This window comes from Sphaeramia orbicularis, chromosome 3 (assembly GCF_902148855.1).
Source record: "Sphaeramia orbicularis chromosome 3, fSphaOr1.1, whole genome shotgun sequence".
NCBI classification, from domain to species: domain Eukaryota; kingdom Metazoa; phylum Chordata; class Actinopteri; order Kurtiformes; family Apogonidae; genus Sphaeramia; species Sphaeramia orbicularis.
This window is the reverse complement of record NC_043959.1, coordinates 2,812,918-2,827,364: the sequence shown is the minus strand read 5'-3', so window position 1 is coordinate 2,827,364 and position 14,447 is coordinate 2,812,918. Positions and strand designations below refer to the sequence as shown.

The 14,447-nt window shown below is 39.8% G+C and overlaps 1 protein-coding gene across 2 annotated transcripts in view; it reads right to left on the bottom strand.

Annotated features, from left to right (window-relative positions):
* Window positions 1-613: 613 nt before the first annotated feature.
* The window catches only part of bbox1 (butyrobetaine (gamma), 2-oxoglutarate dioxygenase (gamma-butyrobetaine hydroxylase) 1), a 42,034-nt gene continuing 28,200 nt past the window's right edge, over window positions 614-14,447 (bottom strand). For both annotated transcript variants that reach the window (XM_030129352.1, XM_030129361.1), the window contains exons 5-8: window positions 13,184-13,289; window positions 12,841-13,037; window positions 8,968-9,134; window positions 614-1,412 (exon numbers count right to left, since the gene is read on the bottom strand). In XM_030129352.1, the coding sequence (XP_029985212.1) occupies window positions 1,252-1,412; window positions 8,968-9,134; window positions 12,841-13,037; window positions 13,184-13,289 (631 nt within the window). In that variant the 3' untranslated portion in view covers window positions 614-1,251. The remainder of the gene's footprint in view (window positions 1,413-8,967; window positions 9,135-12,840; window positions 13,038-13,183; window positions 13,290-14,447) is intronic.

The window sequence follows — 14,447 nt, the reverse complement described above, 5'->3', positions numbered from 1 at the left end:
CATTTTAAAAACACTCTGATACGTCGTCTTTAAGCGAATCATTAAAACACTGTGGATGTAGAACAGACAGAAATCTGACAAACACACGTCTCTGTTTCAGACCGACTGGAGGAAACCTTCATGTTCCAGGGGTTTGTAAACTAACTGCCAGTCAAACTACATCTGCTGTTGACCTACTGGGAGGTGGAATGTGACGACAGGAAACCCGATAAAAGGTTCTGTTCGATGAAACGAGTCAACGATCTAAGGCCCCACATTACCTGAGGTCCACAAACGCATCACGATCAACATCAGACAGATTTCACAAATCTGAGAACATCACCTGATCCATGACGGCTCCGTTCCACTTTTTCTTCTCAAAGAATTCTTTGTTTGAATCGCAGCCGTGCACTAGAGACCGTCACATTTTCATCGTGCACTGGTGTCGAACGGCTTTAAAACAGGAGAACCTGGTGAACAGTAACTGGACCGAACCGTAAGGGTTCGACTCCATTTAAGACATTTCAGAAAACACTATTTTAGGTCATTTTACAGTGACAGATAACTGATGGTTTCTTTTCAGTGCTAAAAACACCCCCCCACCCCCACCCATCCCCCACCCACCCTACTGGGACAGAACCAGACCATCCTACTGGGACAGAACCAGACCATCCTACTGGGACAGAACCAGTCCATGATCTGATTTCATGAGTTTGCTGAATTTGAACTGTTTCACTGTCATTCGTATTTATCTGTCCAATGAGGACGAGTTAAAGGCTGTGAATTCATGATGGAGGTTAAGGCCGGGCAGCCACTCCAACGCAGGCACCGGGACGGCCGAGGTAGAACTACAACAAAAGGTTTCAACTGGGAATGATCACTTTACAAAACTTGGCATCAACAGATGAACACATGAAACCTCCTCTAACACAAACCTTTCCTAAATAAAAGCTCATTTGTCACCGGTCAGTGTGACTGACCGGTTCCAAACTGCCCTGAATTTGAACGCTTTCAGCTTTTCCTTTACCAGTCGTGTCTGCGTTGCATTGTATGTTTCAAATGTCTTCATTAAAACCTGATAAAGGCATCGTTGGCTTGAGCACATCACAATCACACATTTAACAGATGATCTAGGATCACACATGTCCACAGTTTGGCACTTTGCCGCTGTCGTCCAAACTTTGTAAAAGCACCGTTTCGCTTCGCTCTGGTGTTCTGAACACGCTTTACCGTCATTAAGAGCATGCGGTGACCTTTGGCCGTTCGCCGGTCTCACTCGTCGTGCTGGACCGAGCCGCGCAGGATCCTGAGGCGGCTCATGACCTCGTCCCAGTCCAGGTAGGCGCCTTCCAGGTGCCGCAGCTTCTGCGGGTCACTGAGGAAGCCGGCCCGGCCGTGCAGCAGACGCCAGTTATCGAAGGTCACGATGTCACCTGGAACAGAGCGACGGAACAGGTGAGACCTACACCCCATCCTGTTAGTGTGGACTGAAGCAACAGACCAGCAGACGACAGGACCGTTCTGTTTGAAATGAGCTTTTTATTACAACGGCAAATGTCCATCACATATTAATTATATAATCATCCAAAAAAAACTATAGGATGGATACGGAACGTTTCGATCATTATATCCATACTGCCCTTCTATAAGTTCTGTTTTATGGACTCTTAATTTTAGTTGAAACATTAATACAACAGAACGGGAGCGCACCACCTCATACGATCATAACCTCCATAAAAGCAGATTCACACAAATAGAATCAGATGAACTCTGGTTGGTTTTCCAGACTCAGTCCAGATATTAGAAAGTTTTTCTTTTTCAGCTCTGAGGGAAAACGACATCTTCTCAACATAAATCTCAGACAGTTCCACTCCACTCATCCATGGTGGGTTCTACTTTGAACCATTTCCTCTGGCTGCCGACAGCAGAGCCAGAAATGTTCTGTCTTTAATGTTCCACGACTCAAACCATAGATTACCCAAACACATGGTCTCACATTTAAAATGTTTACATTAAATACGTAGAACGACAGTTCTGTCATAATAATGACGTTTACAAATTAACATCCATCCACACATGTTCACTTTAAACCAGTGTTTTTCAACCTCGGGGTCGGGACCCCACGTGGGGTCGCCTGAATGGTTTAGGCCCAAAATCCATCAGAGACCTTCTAGTCCAGTCTGAACCATCCAGACCACTCAGGTGGTCTGTGCAGGTCTGCTCTGGGTTCCAAAGTCAGAACAACACATGGAGAGTCAGCGTTCAGTTTCTATGCTCCGCAGATCTGGAACAAACTACCAGAAAATATCAGGTCTGAGTCTGAGTTCTGTTCAGTCCAGGTTCCAGACTCACCTGTTCACTGGGTTAGGGTTCTAGGGTTAGGGTTCCTGACTCACCTGTTCACTGGGTTAGGGTTCTAGGGTTAGGGTTCCAGACTCACCTGTTCACTGGGTTAGGGTTCTAGGGTTAGGGTTCCAGACTCACCTGTTCACTGGGTTAGGGTTCTAGGGTTAGGGTTCCAGACTCACCTGTTCACTGCTGCCGCTGACTAAAAGACTTTGGACTTTTTACATTTTATATTCTCCTTCCAAACTGCAACTCTTACTTTAACATGTGTGTGTTTTTATATTTTTGGGTTTTATGTGTTGTTTTCTTCCTTGCCGTTTTTAATCACCTTTTACATGTTTCTTTTATAATGTTTTAAATGTGTTTCTTTTTCCCTGTCGTCATATTTCAATGTCCTGTGTGAAGCACCTTCAATTGCCTTGTTGCTGAAATGTGCGATACGAATAAACTTGCCTTGCTTGAAATTTCTAGTAATTGATAAAAAAAAAAAAAAAAAAAAAAAAAAAACTATCTAATAAAAATACATGCTGAGTTGACAGAGACAATCCCAATCCATAACAGACAAACTGTGCTTCTGTTTGTGTCAAATGTTCACTGTGGTCAGTTTCAGATGCTGCAGCTCTTTCATAATTCATAGTTTCAGTTCTTGTTTGTTCAGTATTAATTGTCCTCCTTGTAAATCCCATCTGGACTGACTGGACAGATCCTGAGCCTTTGTGCAGTAATCTACACCTGGATTTACTGCCTCTGTCCACAATAATAGACATTATACAGACTAAATGTCCTCTGAAATTAATGTTTATTTACAACATAGTATAGCAAACTATTACATGATCAAAACTAAACTTGTGACATTAAAATGGGGTCACGAGCCAAAAAAGGTCGGGAACCACTGAGTTCAATCTAACAACAGCTTCTTCTTTTCACACACACAGCTGACCTAATCATGTCCTTTGTCTCTTTCTGAATAAACACTCCAGTGTGTATATTCTAAAGCCTCTTGAGCCAAATTAATGTAAAGTCAATACTGAGTCGATCAGTTCATGAACTTGATGACAATGACTTCCACATCTACTACTACTGTCAGTTTGGTCTTTCAGTTTTTTTTAAATGTTGTTTTCTCTACATTTACTTTTTTATCTGCTGGAAGTTTTCAAACACACAGATATGTTAATGATAATGGTTCATAGTTGAGTGAAATTAAATGGTTTTATTGAAAACTGTTTGTTGTAGGAGGAGCCCAAACCTCAGACCCATTCACTGGAACTAGGGATGGAACCATATGAGAATGTCTTATCACAGTTCTCATTATTATCACAGCATTATTGAAACTGTGCTCAAAATGTTCAAAAAGTACTGATACACACACTGAAATAATTTAACCAAGTTGTATTTAAAAACAAACAAACAAATAAACAAAATAACAGTCCCAATGTCCCTTCTGTTGCAGAAACATTCCAATATTAACCCTTAGTGGTCTGAGTCTATTCTGTCTGTTTTTCAGTCCTTTTGATTTGGCCTTTATATACTATAGAAACAAATGTTTACTATACCCATGTTTGGGATCTGTTTTTTCTGCACAACCTCATCTATATCATCTGTCTATTATTTTTTCACTTTATCCTACAATAAAAACATAAAAGGACAGAAAACACACAAAAATATATGAAATCCGATTTGAAAAATGTATATAATTTATTGCATAAATAACACACAGATGCTTAACGAACCTTTTCAAAGACTTTAAAAGTGAATATTGGTTCCAAATATCAGGTATAGAAAATTAAAATCGTAATAAATTACAACTATACTCAAATATTTGACATTAAAGCAGATCTTTACATCGGCGTTTTCCCCTAAAAGTACGGTAATTAAACACAGTTATCATGAGAATTAGAATTTAAACAGTAATACTAACCGTTGACAATGTTACCGCAGTTTATTGTTACACCGGTAATCGTTGCATCCCTAACTGGAACCCTCAGACAGTGAAATGTACAAAGTTGTGTTTAATGTTGGTTCATTTTCCAGACCACCCAGTTACCGTCTGTGACATGTTCACTGCAGGAATGACCAACAACTGTTCACACCCATGAGTGATTCAGAGTGAACGTATGAACGATGGGAGGAACCTGGAGAACCCACAGACACAGAGAGAACAAAGTCCACCGGCCGCTGCTGACACTGAAATGTTTTAAGTTATTGTTATTTACTGATGAAACTGTAAAAACAGCTTTAGAAAGTATTATCATCAATACTCCTTAAAATGACCCCTTGATCGTCTATTTTGGGAATGTTTATAGATTCTAGATTATTTTTCACCATCAGATATATTTCCCCGGATTTTTGACTCACATTTACGTAAAAAAAAAAAAAAACCCTGACAATTTCTTAACCACTTATCAAACTCAGCTGTTTTCATGTTATTGATCATTTTCATCGTGTTTCACATCGTCCATAAACTTCAAAACAAGTAAAGAAGAGCGACATCACATGGTGGAACAGGCACTGAAATAATGTTCCTGTTGCAGTTTTTTCACAGATAACAAGATAATTATCATGATTGTGTAAAATAATTGAAATGAGTTCAAGTAATTGCTGTAAGACATGTAATAGTGAAGGTCTGATGAATGGATTAAAGGCCGGTTTGATCCAAACAGACGCCGGGTGCAGAACACGTGAACGCCTTCTGAAGGTCACATGATTCATGTGGATGTTTGTGGACACCTGTACCATCCGACACCGCCGTGTCATCCATATCCTCATAAAATTATCTACAATAATGTGCAATAACCCTGCAAAATGTGAACTATCTGCAATTAAATTGTGCAATAATCTTCTGTTCTGCAAGAATAAAGTATTTATTCAGTGTTTATCACAATATAAATGCAGTTTTTATGCAGAGTTGAGTTCATAGATACAAACTGTTTCATACAATAATAATAATAATAATAATAATAATAATAATAATAATAATAATAATAACAATAATAATGGATTGGATTTTATATTGCACTTTTCTAGACACCCAAAGCGCTTTACATTATTGATCCATTCTTCATTCGCTCTCACAGTCTCCCTCTGGTGGTGGTAAACTCCATCTGTATCCACAGATACTGTTCACATGGTCAGTATTATTCACTGATGTACACAGGGGCGTAGAATTGCGTAGGGACTCGTCCCTACCAATATCCAGCCACTACTGTTATCCCTATCAGTCCAATCACTGTCCATAGTGTTTAGTCAATGATTATGGCACACAAAGGGTTAATAATCAGTCTCTGCTAGAAGTCCCGCCTCTAACCTAATTATCACTCTCTGATTGGCTCTGCGGTTTTGCTATCGTACATGTGATTGGCCATCCCTGCTGTTACTCCATCTACTTGTAAAAGCTACAGTTAGCCGCTAGTTGGACAGGACAGGAGGCGGTTCGTATCTCCAACCGCTTAGCGCAAGTTGTCAAAATGTTTGCATTTGTTCTGCCTGGGTCACGTCAGCTAGACGGATTTGAATATCAGAGGTGTCATTTACATGTACATTTGTACATGTGTGTGTTTGCGTGCACGTGCGTGCGTATGCGTGTCTGTGTGTGCAGGGCCGGTTCATGGCATAGGCTGATAACCGATAACATGATAATTTCTCATTAATTGTCTTAAAAATAAAGAAATGAGAGGAAAAAAAAACCAAAACAACAACCCCCCTGTACTTTCTCAGGTAAGCTCTCCCAGACCGGTGCTGACTGTGTGTGTGTGACAGAGCAGAGCTGAATGACAGTCAGACAGGTGTAGAACTAGCATCCAGGTAAAGGCTGGGGAGTTTATCACCATGAAAAGGCCTTCCAAGGCCTTAGCTGCACAGTTTAGAAGAGGAGGCAGAAAAGTAATCCAATTACAGAGGTATGGAACCTGATATAATGTTAAAAAACGTCTGATGCTGCTAACAACAGCTAGCTGAACTGAAATGAAGCAAAGCTGGCTAATAATGGAACTGTAGATGATTAAGATATGAGAGATCTGCTAAAGTGTGTGGTTTACTGCTGATGGACTGGGTTATATATGTTTATATCTGTTTATATATGTTTCTATGTGGTTTCTATATGTTTCTATATGGTTTGCTGCTAGTTGGCTGGTTTCTATAGGTTTCTATGTGGTTTCTATGTGTTTCTATGTGGTTTCTATATGTTTCTATGTGGTTTACTGCTGGCTGCTTTGTGCATCTCCTCTCATGCTTCATGTATCTCCTCTTTGTGCTGCCCCTCCCCCATATGTATGTGTGTGTGTGTTTGTGTGCATGTGTGTGTTTTTTAAGGTGGGGGGGCATCAAATTCATATCTTGCCTAGGGTGCCAAAATGGCTAGAACTGACTGACTATGATTGTTTGTTTGTTTGATCAGCTTTACATGATGTGAAATTATGATCGCAAATGCAAAAAAAGCATCACCTTTCAGGAGTGCGGCCTTGGAGCACTTCAGTGTCCACACCAGTGTCCGAATCAAACCTACTGCCTTGGACAGACATACCATCACATACTGTTAATACTGTAAATACGGTGTCTATTCATACTTTGTGGCTATTTTTCTGTTTTTTATTCTACTTAGCTCAATTCTAATCTTACTTTTGTAAAATTTTACATTCTATTTTCTTATCTTATTTTTAGTCTTTGTAATTATATGATTACACACATGCATAAATAATTGATTTATACAGTCAGACTGATTCTGTTCTTGTTTTCTGAAGTACTGGTGTTTTATTAATATTGTTGCATTGACTGGAGAAGCACTCCTAAATTCACTGTACACACAATAACAATAAAGGATATTCTATTCTATTCTATTCTATTCTATTCTATTCGTTTCATCACATACTCTGCAGACCTTTGGCTCGGTGGTGAGTTCACAGACGTCAGGTTAGTTTGTTTTAGTCAGCGCTGACAGACGTGACATTGACATCAACGACATCATCATGGACGACGGCCTTCGTGTTGGGTTTGTCGTCACCCTGAGTGTCCTGGTGTGTTTTAAAGGCCAGTTTGTGCAGAACACTTTAACGAACACAGTTTTTTTTTCTGACACTGACACACATTAATTGTTTTAGGCTGTCACTAAACACCAAAGCTTTTCCTCTGGTTTCTGGCATTAACATGGCGTTTATAAATGCTGCACAGATGATTTAAACACGTTTTCTGTCCCCATGTGTTTGCTCCTATAATAATAACAGACGATATGGAAAACTGCACATGGAAAATTGTTTAACTCAAAATAAGTATTGGACTAACATTTGTTCATACATTCACTCTGTAGGTCTTAATGCTCAATTCCCACTTTTTGCTGATTTTTTTTTTTTTTTTGCACGGTTGTTTACGTTATAATGCGAATGCGATGTCATCAGACTCATGTTTGAACAGTCTACGGTCCAGATGTGATGTCATAACTAGGGCTGTGTATCGGCAAGAATCTGGTGATACGATACAAATCACAATACTAGGATCACGATACAATATTTACATTCATGCATTTGGCAGATGCTTTTTTCCAAAGCAGCTTACAGGGGAAAACCTATCAAATCAATCAATCAAATTTTATTTATATGGTGCCAAATCATAACAAAAGTTATCTCATGACACTTTACATATCAAGTTGGTCCAAACCAGACTCTAAGCCAATTTACAGAAACCAACAGAATCCTCCAGGAGCAAACACTAGTGAGTGGAGACAGTGGAAGGAAAAACTACCTTTAACAGCAGAAACCTGGAGCAGAACCAGACTGAGGAGGACGGACGAGTGACAGGACCAATATATCATATATCATGATACTGTTAAAAAGGCAATTTTTTGTTTGTTTCTTCTTTTTAATGATTATTTCCTTGAATTACACCAGAAATATGCCCAAATACTAAACACATTTTTATTTGATCAGAACAGGATCTAATGTTCTATCACAAAATGTTCCTGTGTTCAAACTGTTTTACTGACATTACAGTTTCAGATCCTGTTCAAATGTTCAGATTCTGTTAGTTCAGAACTAACATCAAAACAGGATTTTAGTTCAATCCCAACAAAGGAACTAACATTATTTATTAAAAGAGTGTTAAATAATAATAAATTAAAGAAAAACAAAAAAGAATAACAAAAAATGAACCTCCACAATATCTGCATTTGAATAAATACCTAAAAATATCAATACAGTACTTTTTAACATCGATACAGTATTGCAAAATGAAATATTGTGATAAATTGCAGAACCGATACTTTCTTACACCCCTAGTCGTAACACACTGTATTTATTAAACTAAATATGGATCTCACCAAGCCCCGCCTCCTGCAGAACCAAACTATAACGCCGGTCACATTTCAATGATGTAAAAGTTGGATGAAATACGACTGTTCAGACTGAGGTCACGTTCCAAAACATCAAATATGAATCAGATTTAGGACCAGATGTGAAAGTGACCTGGGTCTGATTTGAAAAACAATCTGATTTATTCATTTAAAAAAAAAAAAAAAAAAAAAAATCAGATACAAGTCATTTATGGTTAAAGAAGTCAGATTTGAGGAGGTTTTACTGAACGTATGTAGTGTCAGTGTTGATAGTGACTGTTCTAATACACTTCATGTCAGAGGTCTGTGTAGGTGTGAACACTGACCCGGTTCCATCCGGTACGAGACCACATTCTCCGGCCGGTCCATGAGGTCCACAAAGGCCCTCAGGGCTCTGTAGAAGGGCTGGACCTGGTGCACGGGCAGGTCCAGAACCGAGTCCCTGGTGGCGTTGTTGTAGTTGACCCTCAGAGGCTGACCTTCAGCGTCGACACTGCCCAGATATGACAGAGTTTTACATGAGACACTCAACACAACGAATACAGACATGTTTATGTGTTTATGTCTCCAATAAAATGGCAGGTTTGTTTAAAAAAAAAAAAAAAAAAAAAATCAGCCGAACCTATTTTTACGTCATTTTCTTTTTCAAAGATAATGATGATTACTTTATAATAAAATTTTAAAAACAGCTCAATTGAAATAATGAATATAGAGATTTACAAATAATGAATTTCTAAGAGAAATGTAAGAAAACCTGCCAAAAAGTAGGCGGAGTTTACTAATAGCCCCGCCCAGTCGCACAACACTTTGTCCTACCTGCTTATTGATACCCTGCCTACCAAGGGATTCATTTTGAATCTTAACATTCAATCTTTTCAAAACTTTTTCCAAAATGTGTTTAAAAAGCGCAGACATTGAGAAAAAGGTGCATGTACAGAACATGTGTGTGAAATTTTCAAATAATCTGATAAATAGTGTCTGAGAAACTGGTTGGACAAATTGTCTGAGTTGAAATTTAAACAAAATTTATTTAAAAAATCCCAAAATGGAAATTCAGCCATCAAACTGTGCACTGCACTTCTACTAGTGGTAAAGAACATGTGTCCAATTTGGAAAGAATCAGGTGAAAAGTGTCTGAGAAATTGGATGGACACAAATCTTGGATGGAGAGATAAACTCAATTCCTAGTATATGTATACAATAATAATAATAAGAAGAAGAAGAAGAAGAAGAAGAAGAAGAAGAGCTGCAACTGATTAACCGACTCAAAGTGATCCAAAAACAATCATTCAACCACATTTCTCCTGAATCAAAGCTTTGTTGCCTTCATTTCTCTGCTGTTAAACATTGGTTCCACTGTTGTGTTTCACACGGACGCTTATTGTGACGCACAAAGAAGCTTCAATTCAGGAAAACTGCAATAGAATATTTCCCTTCAATCAATTCAAGTCGATTAATCGAATCGGGAATTTTTGCATTGGCTTCAAGCACCTAGTTGATTAATCGGTTGCAGCTATAATGATAATAATAATAATAATAATGATAATAATAAATGCCAGATATCAGCTGTATGCATCATGTACTTTTCATGTCAACACCATTTGAAGCAGGAGAATGATCAGTTTTCCTCCACAGTGACAGAGAAGACACTAAAACACAGCAGCCACTGTGTTAACAGGTAAACATAAATACTAGTTTTAAACCATATTATTATGTTTTACATCTTTGCTTCAGACAACACACAGATAAGTGATTAGATGTTGGTGAGACTCTGAATAGGAGATTTACAAAGACTTATGTCACTGATGGGAAACCAATGCAGCTGCCATACAACCCAGCACACTGAAAAATTATCCAATAAAAGCACCCAGTGTGTTGAAAATAAATTCCAAGGAGTTCTGACCAAGCACCAGGTGACCTGACCTGCAGTGGTTACAGATTCTTCCAGCTGCATGACATTGTGTCTACGTCCACATACAATATACAATACTGACAGTGTCGCATGTGAATTACTTTAAGTCATGTCAATGTTCCCCAAGTGTTCTCATCTGTCACACCCACAGAAGGTCTTCAGGTTTATCCAACATTTAAAAAATAAATAAATTGTCAGAAATCGATGGAAAATACATGCTTACTTTGAAGGAGTCCATCAACTAAAGAGTGTTTGTCGAGGTAAAACGGTGAAACTATTGTTAAAACTGATTATTGTTAATTTTGTTTTAATTCAGGATAGCGTCTACAGCTGGATATCATTTAGCATCTGTGCTGTTTCTCCAAATAATATCATCTACTGCACATAACAGAATGATTATGCAGAAGTACCAGGTTGTCCCTGGATCATCTCTGGTCCTGCTTCTCTCCTGCTTCCATCATCATCATTCATTTATCCATATAGTTGTAATAGTGTTTATTATATAGTGACATATATGGCACAGGTTTCTATTATTAGTACCAACAGCTGCAGTAGTAGTAGTAGTAGTATATCCACTATTAGTACTTGTATTTGGAGTACTAGTATTAACAGCTATGGGTATTTATATGAGTTATTACACCAAGACCAGAAAAGTGGACCACATCAGTCCAACTCTGAGGTCCTTCCACTGGCTGCCTGTCCGTCAGAGGACAGACTTTACAGTTCTGCTGCTGGTCCATAAAGCTCTGAATGGTTTAGGACCAAAACACATCAGTGACCTCCTGACCCAGTATGAACCCACCAGACCCTTCTGGATCCGGTCTGTTGTCAGTTCCCAGAGTCAGAACCAGACACGTTCAGCTTCTATGCTCCACATGTGTGGAACAAACTTCCAGAAAACCTCAGATCAGCTGAAACACTGAGTTCATTTAAATCCAGGTTCCAGACCCACCTGTTCTCAGCTGCATTTGAATAGAGTTTTTATTCATCAGTTCAGATCTGCACTGCTTCTTTTAAGCTTCAAGTTTTTATCTGTTTGATCTGTTTATCTGTTCTATCTGTTTTGTTTTTTGTTTTTTTTTTCTCATGCCTATACGTTTGATTGCTTCCCTGCTGTAATGCTTTTAATGTTTTATGTAAAGCACTCTGAATTGTCTTGTACATGAAAAGTGCTGTAGAAATAAACCTCCATCCATCCATTTCCTTCTGCTTATCCGGGGCCGGGTCGCGGGGGTAACAGTCTTACCAGGGATGCCCAGACTTCCCTCTCCCCAGACACCTCCTCCAGCTCTTCCGGGGGGACCCCGAGGCGTTCCCAGGCCAGCCGAGAGACATAGTCTCTCCAACGTGTCCTGGGTCTTCCCCGAGGTCTCCTCCCGGTGGGACATGCCCGGAACACCTCCCCAGGGAGGCGTCCAGGAGGCATCCGAAACAGATGCCCGAGCCACCTCAGCTGGCGGGTGCAGTGTGGATTGGGTGGCAGTCGACGGCAGGGAGCCCGACAACCCGATCCCCGGACGCAGAGTCTAGCTCTTGGGACATAGAAATAAACCTGCCTTGTCTTATTGTTAGTTCTACTAGTAACAGCAGTTCTAGTTCAGTTTGCTGTGCGTCCATGTGTCACCCCCCATTTCCCCTCTCCCCCAAATGTCTCTCTCTCTTCCTTTAACCCTCTCTCTTTAACCGCAGCTGGTCAAGGCAGACGACCATCCTCCAGAGTCAGGGTCTACTCCAGGTTTCTTCCTGTTAAAAGGACATTTTTCCTTCCACTGACACCAAGTCTTTGCTCCTGGAGGATTCTGTTGGTTTCTGTGAATTGGCTTAAGAGTCTGGTTTCAACCAGCTCTAAATGTAAAGTGTCATGAGATAATGTTTGTTATGATGTGGCACTATATAAATAAAATTTGACTGAACTGCACTTCGAAAATGTTTTTATATGTATTTATACCTTAACTCTCATACATTAAGAATGTCTTGTGTGTTCAGTCTACTGTGCAGTACTGTGTAAAAGCCACATTCATTGACACAATCACATGCGAAAACTAATGTGAGATCATTTGTAAGTATGTCGTGTGTTCTGTAATCTATCAGCCTCCACTTCTGAGGACGTCATAATGATGACCAGCAGATGGCACTGTCTTATTTCTAATCACTCCTCACACTTTCCTGCTGAGTTATACCACTGCACCAGGTACCGAGCACCACTGCTGTATTCAGAAGCTGGAAGTGTGTGAGTGTGTGTGAATTACAAGAAAAAAACAAAAAAAAAACCAATGACGTCGCTTACTCGATAATGCGCTGCTTGGCCTGCAGCATGAAGTCACAGTAGTCTGTCCCTGTGTCGGTGAAGTCGATGCCGAGCGTGGTCAGAGTACGGAAGGCCTCGGGGTCTTCTCTCTTCAGCTTTGCGGCCATGTGAAAACCGTCCACCAGCGTGCTCTCCCCTCCCACTGCCGCTTGGTTGATGCAGTGCAGAAACTGCACCTACGGCGGACCAACACAAACACACAAGTGCTGATTTTACTACACAAACGGACCAACTGGGCTTTTAAAGGCTGAACATAAATTCATAGGCAGTCCCTGTTTAGTGTAACACAATAAAACAGAGTGTGAAGTCAGAGTTTACTCACTCCAGGTGTGAAGTGCAGTGCAGGGTAGTCTGTGTGGAAACTGCACTTTCCTGAGGTGTAGGCCACGTTGTTGGCCATGGGTTTGTCCTGTACCTGCCACGTATGCCTGACAACAAAGACCACATTCATTAACCCATTCAGACAGAGGGCAGCATCTGTATGTTTTCACCATAAAGACAATTCTATTCTACATTCAGGGGTTTAGAAGCCTGCAGACAAGCCTTATGTTTTACATATGTTTTAGGTTTTTCAACCCTGGGGTCTGAAATTCAAATGGGGTCACCGGAAATTTCTAGTAATTGATAAAAAATTTTTTGAAAAATGTACTAATAAAAAATATATGGTGAGTTGACAGAGACAATCCCAATACATAAAAGACATGACAAACTCTGAAGCTGAAACTGCAGCACTGTGGTTCTGTTTATCTGTCAAATGTTCATTGTGGTCAGTTTCAGATGCTGCAGCTCTTTCATAATTCATAGTTTCAGTTCTTGTTTGTTCAGTATTAATTGTCCTCCTTGTAAATCACAGCTGGACTGACTGGACAGATCCTGACCAAGGGAAATAAAATTCTCACTTTGTGCAGTAATCTACACCTGGATTTACTGCCTCTGTCCACAATAATAGACATTATATAAACTAAATGTTGTCTAAAATTAGGTTTATTTGCAACCTAGTATAGAAAACTATTACATGATCAAAAACTATTTAATTTTAGCAAAAAAAAAAAGTCTCTGTTCTGGGGTCACCAGTAATTTGTGATATTAAAATGGGGTCATGAGCCAAAAAAGGTTGGGAACCACTGTTTTAGAGATTACCTTAGGTTTAATGGGTTAATAAACTTTAGAATATTAGCCGTATTTGGTTGCATGAAAAAGGATGAAATGAGCTGAACTTTGCAGTGATCCCTGAGGGAAAACGGGCAGCTTCACAGGAACACTTCAACTTCTGAAGTAGACACTTCATTGAGATGCAGCGAGAGTCGAACACTAATGAGCTAAAGTTATCTCCCATGTTCTGTTTGCATGGCTCGTTTGGATGCGTAACTCGTAAAAAGCGGTGGAGTTTTTCTGATGGCAGGTCTTCAGCTTTAGTCTGCAGTGTCTTTACTTGCAGCAGTATGAGCTCATCTCTTGGCAGTGGAAGAGTTTCACGCTCCAAACCTCTGTTCTGACTGAGTGCACCTGGTAATTCCTCTGGCTTAAAAAAGATGGAATGCTTTTAGTTTGTTTTCCCCGTGTCTGTCCTCCAGTAATCAGCATTG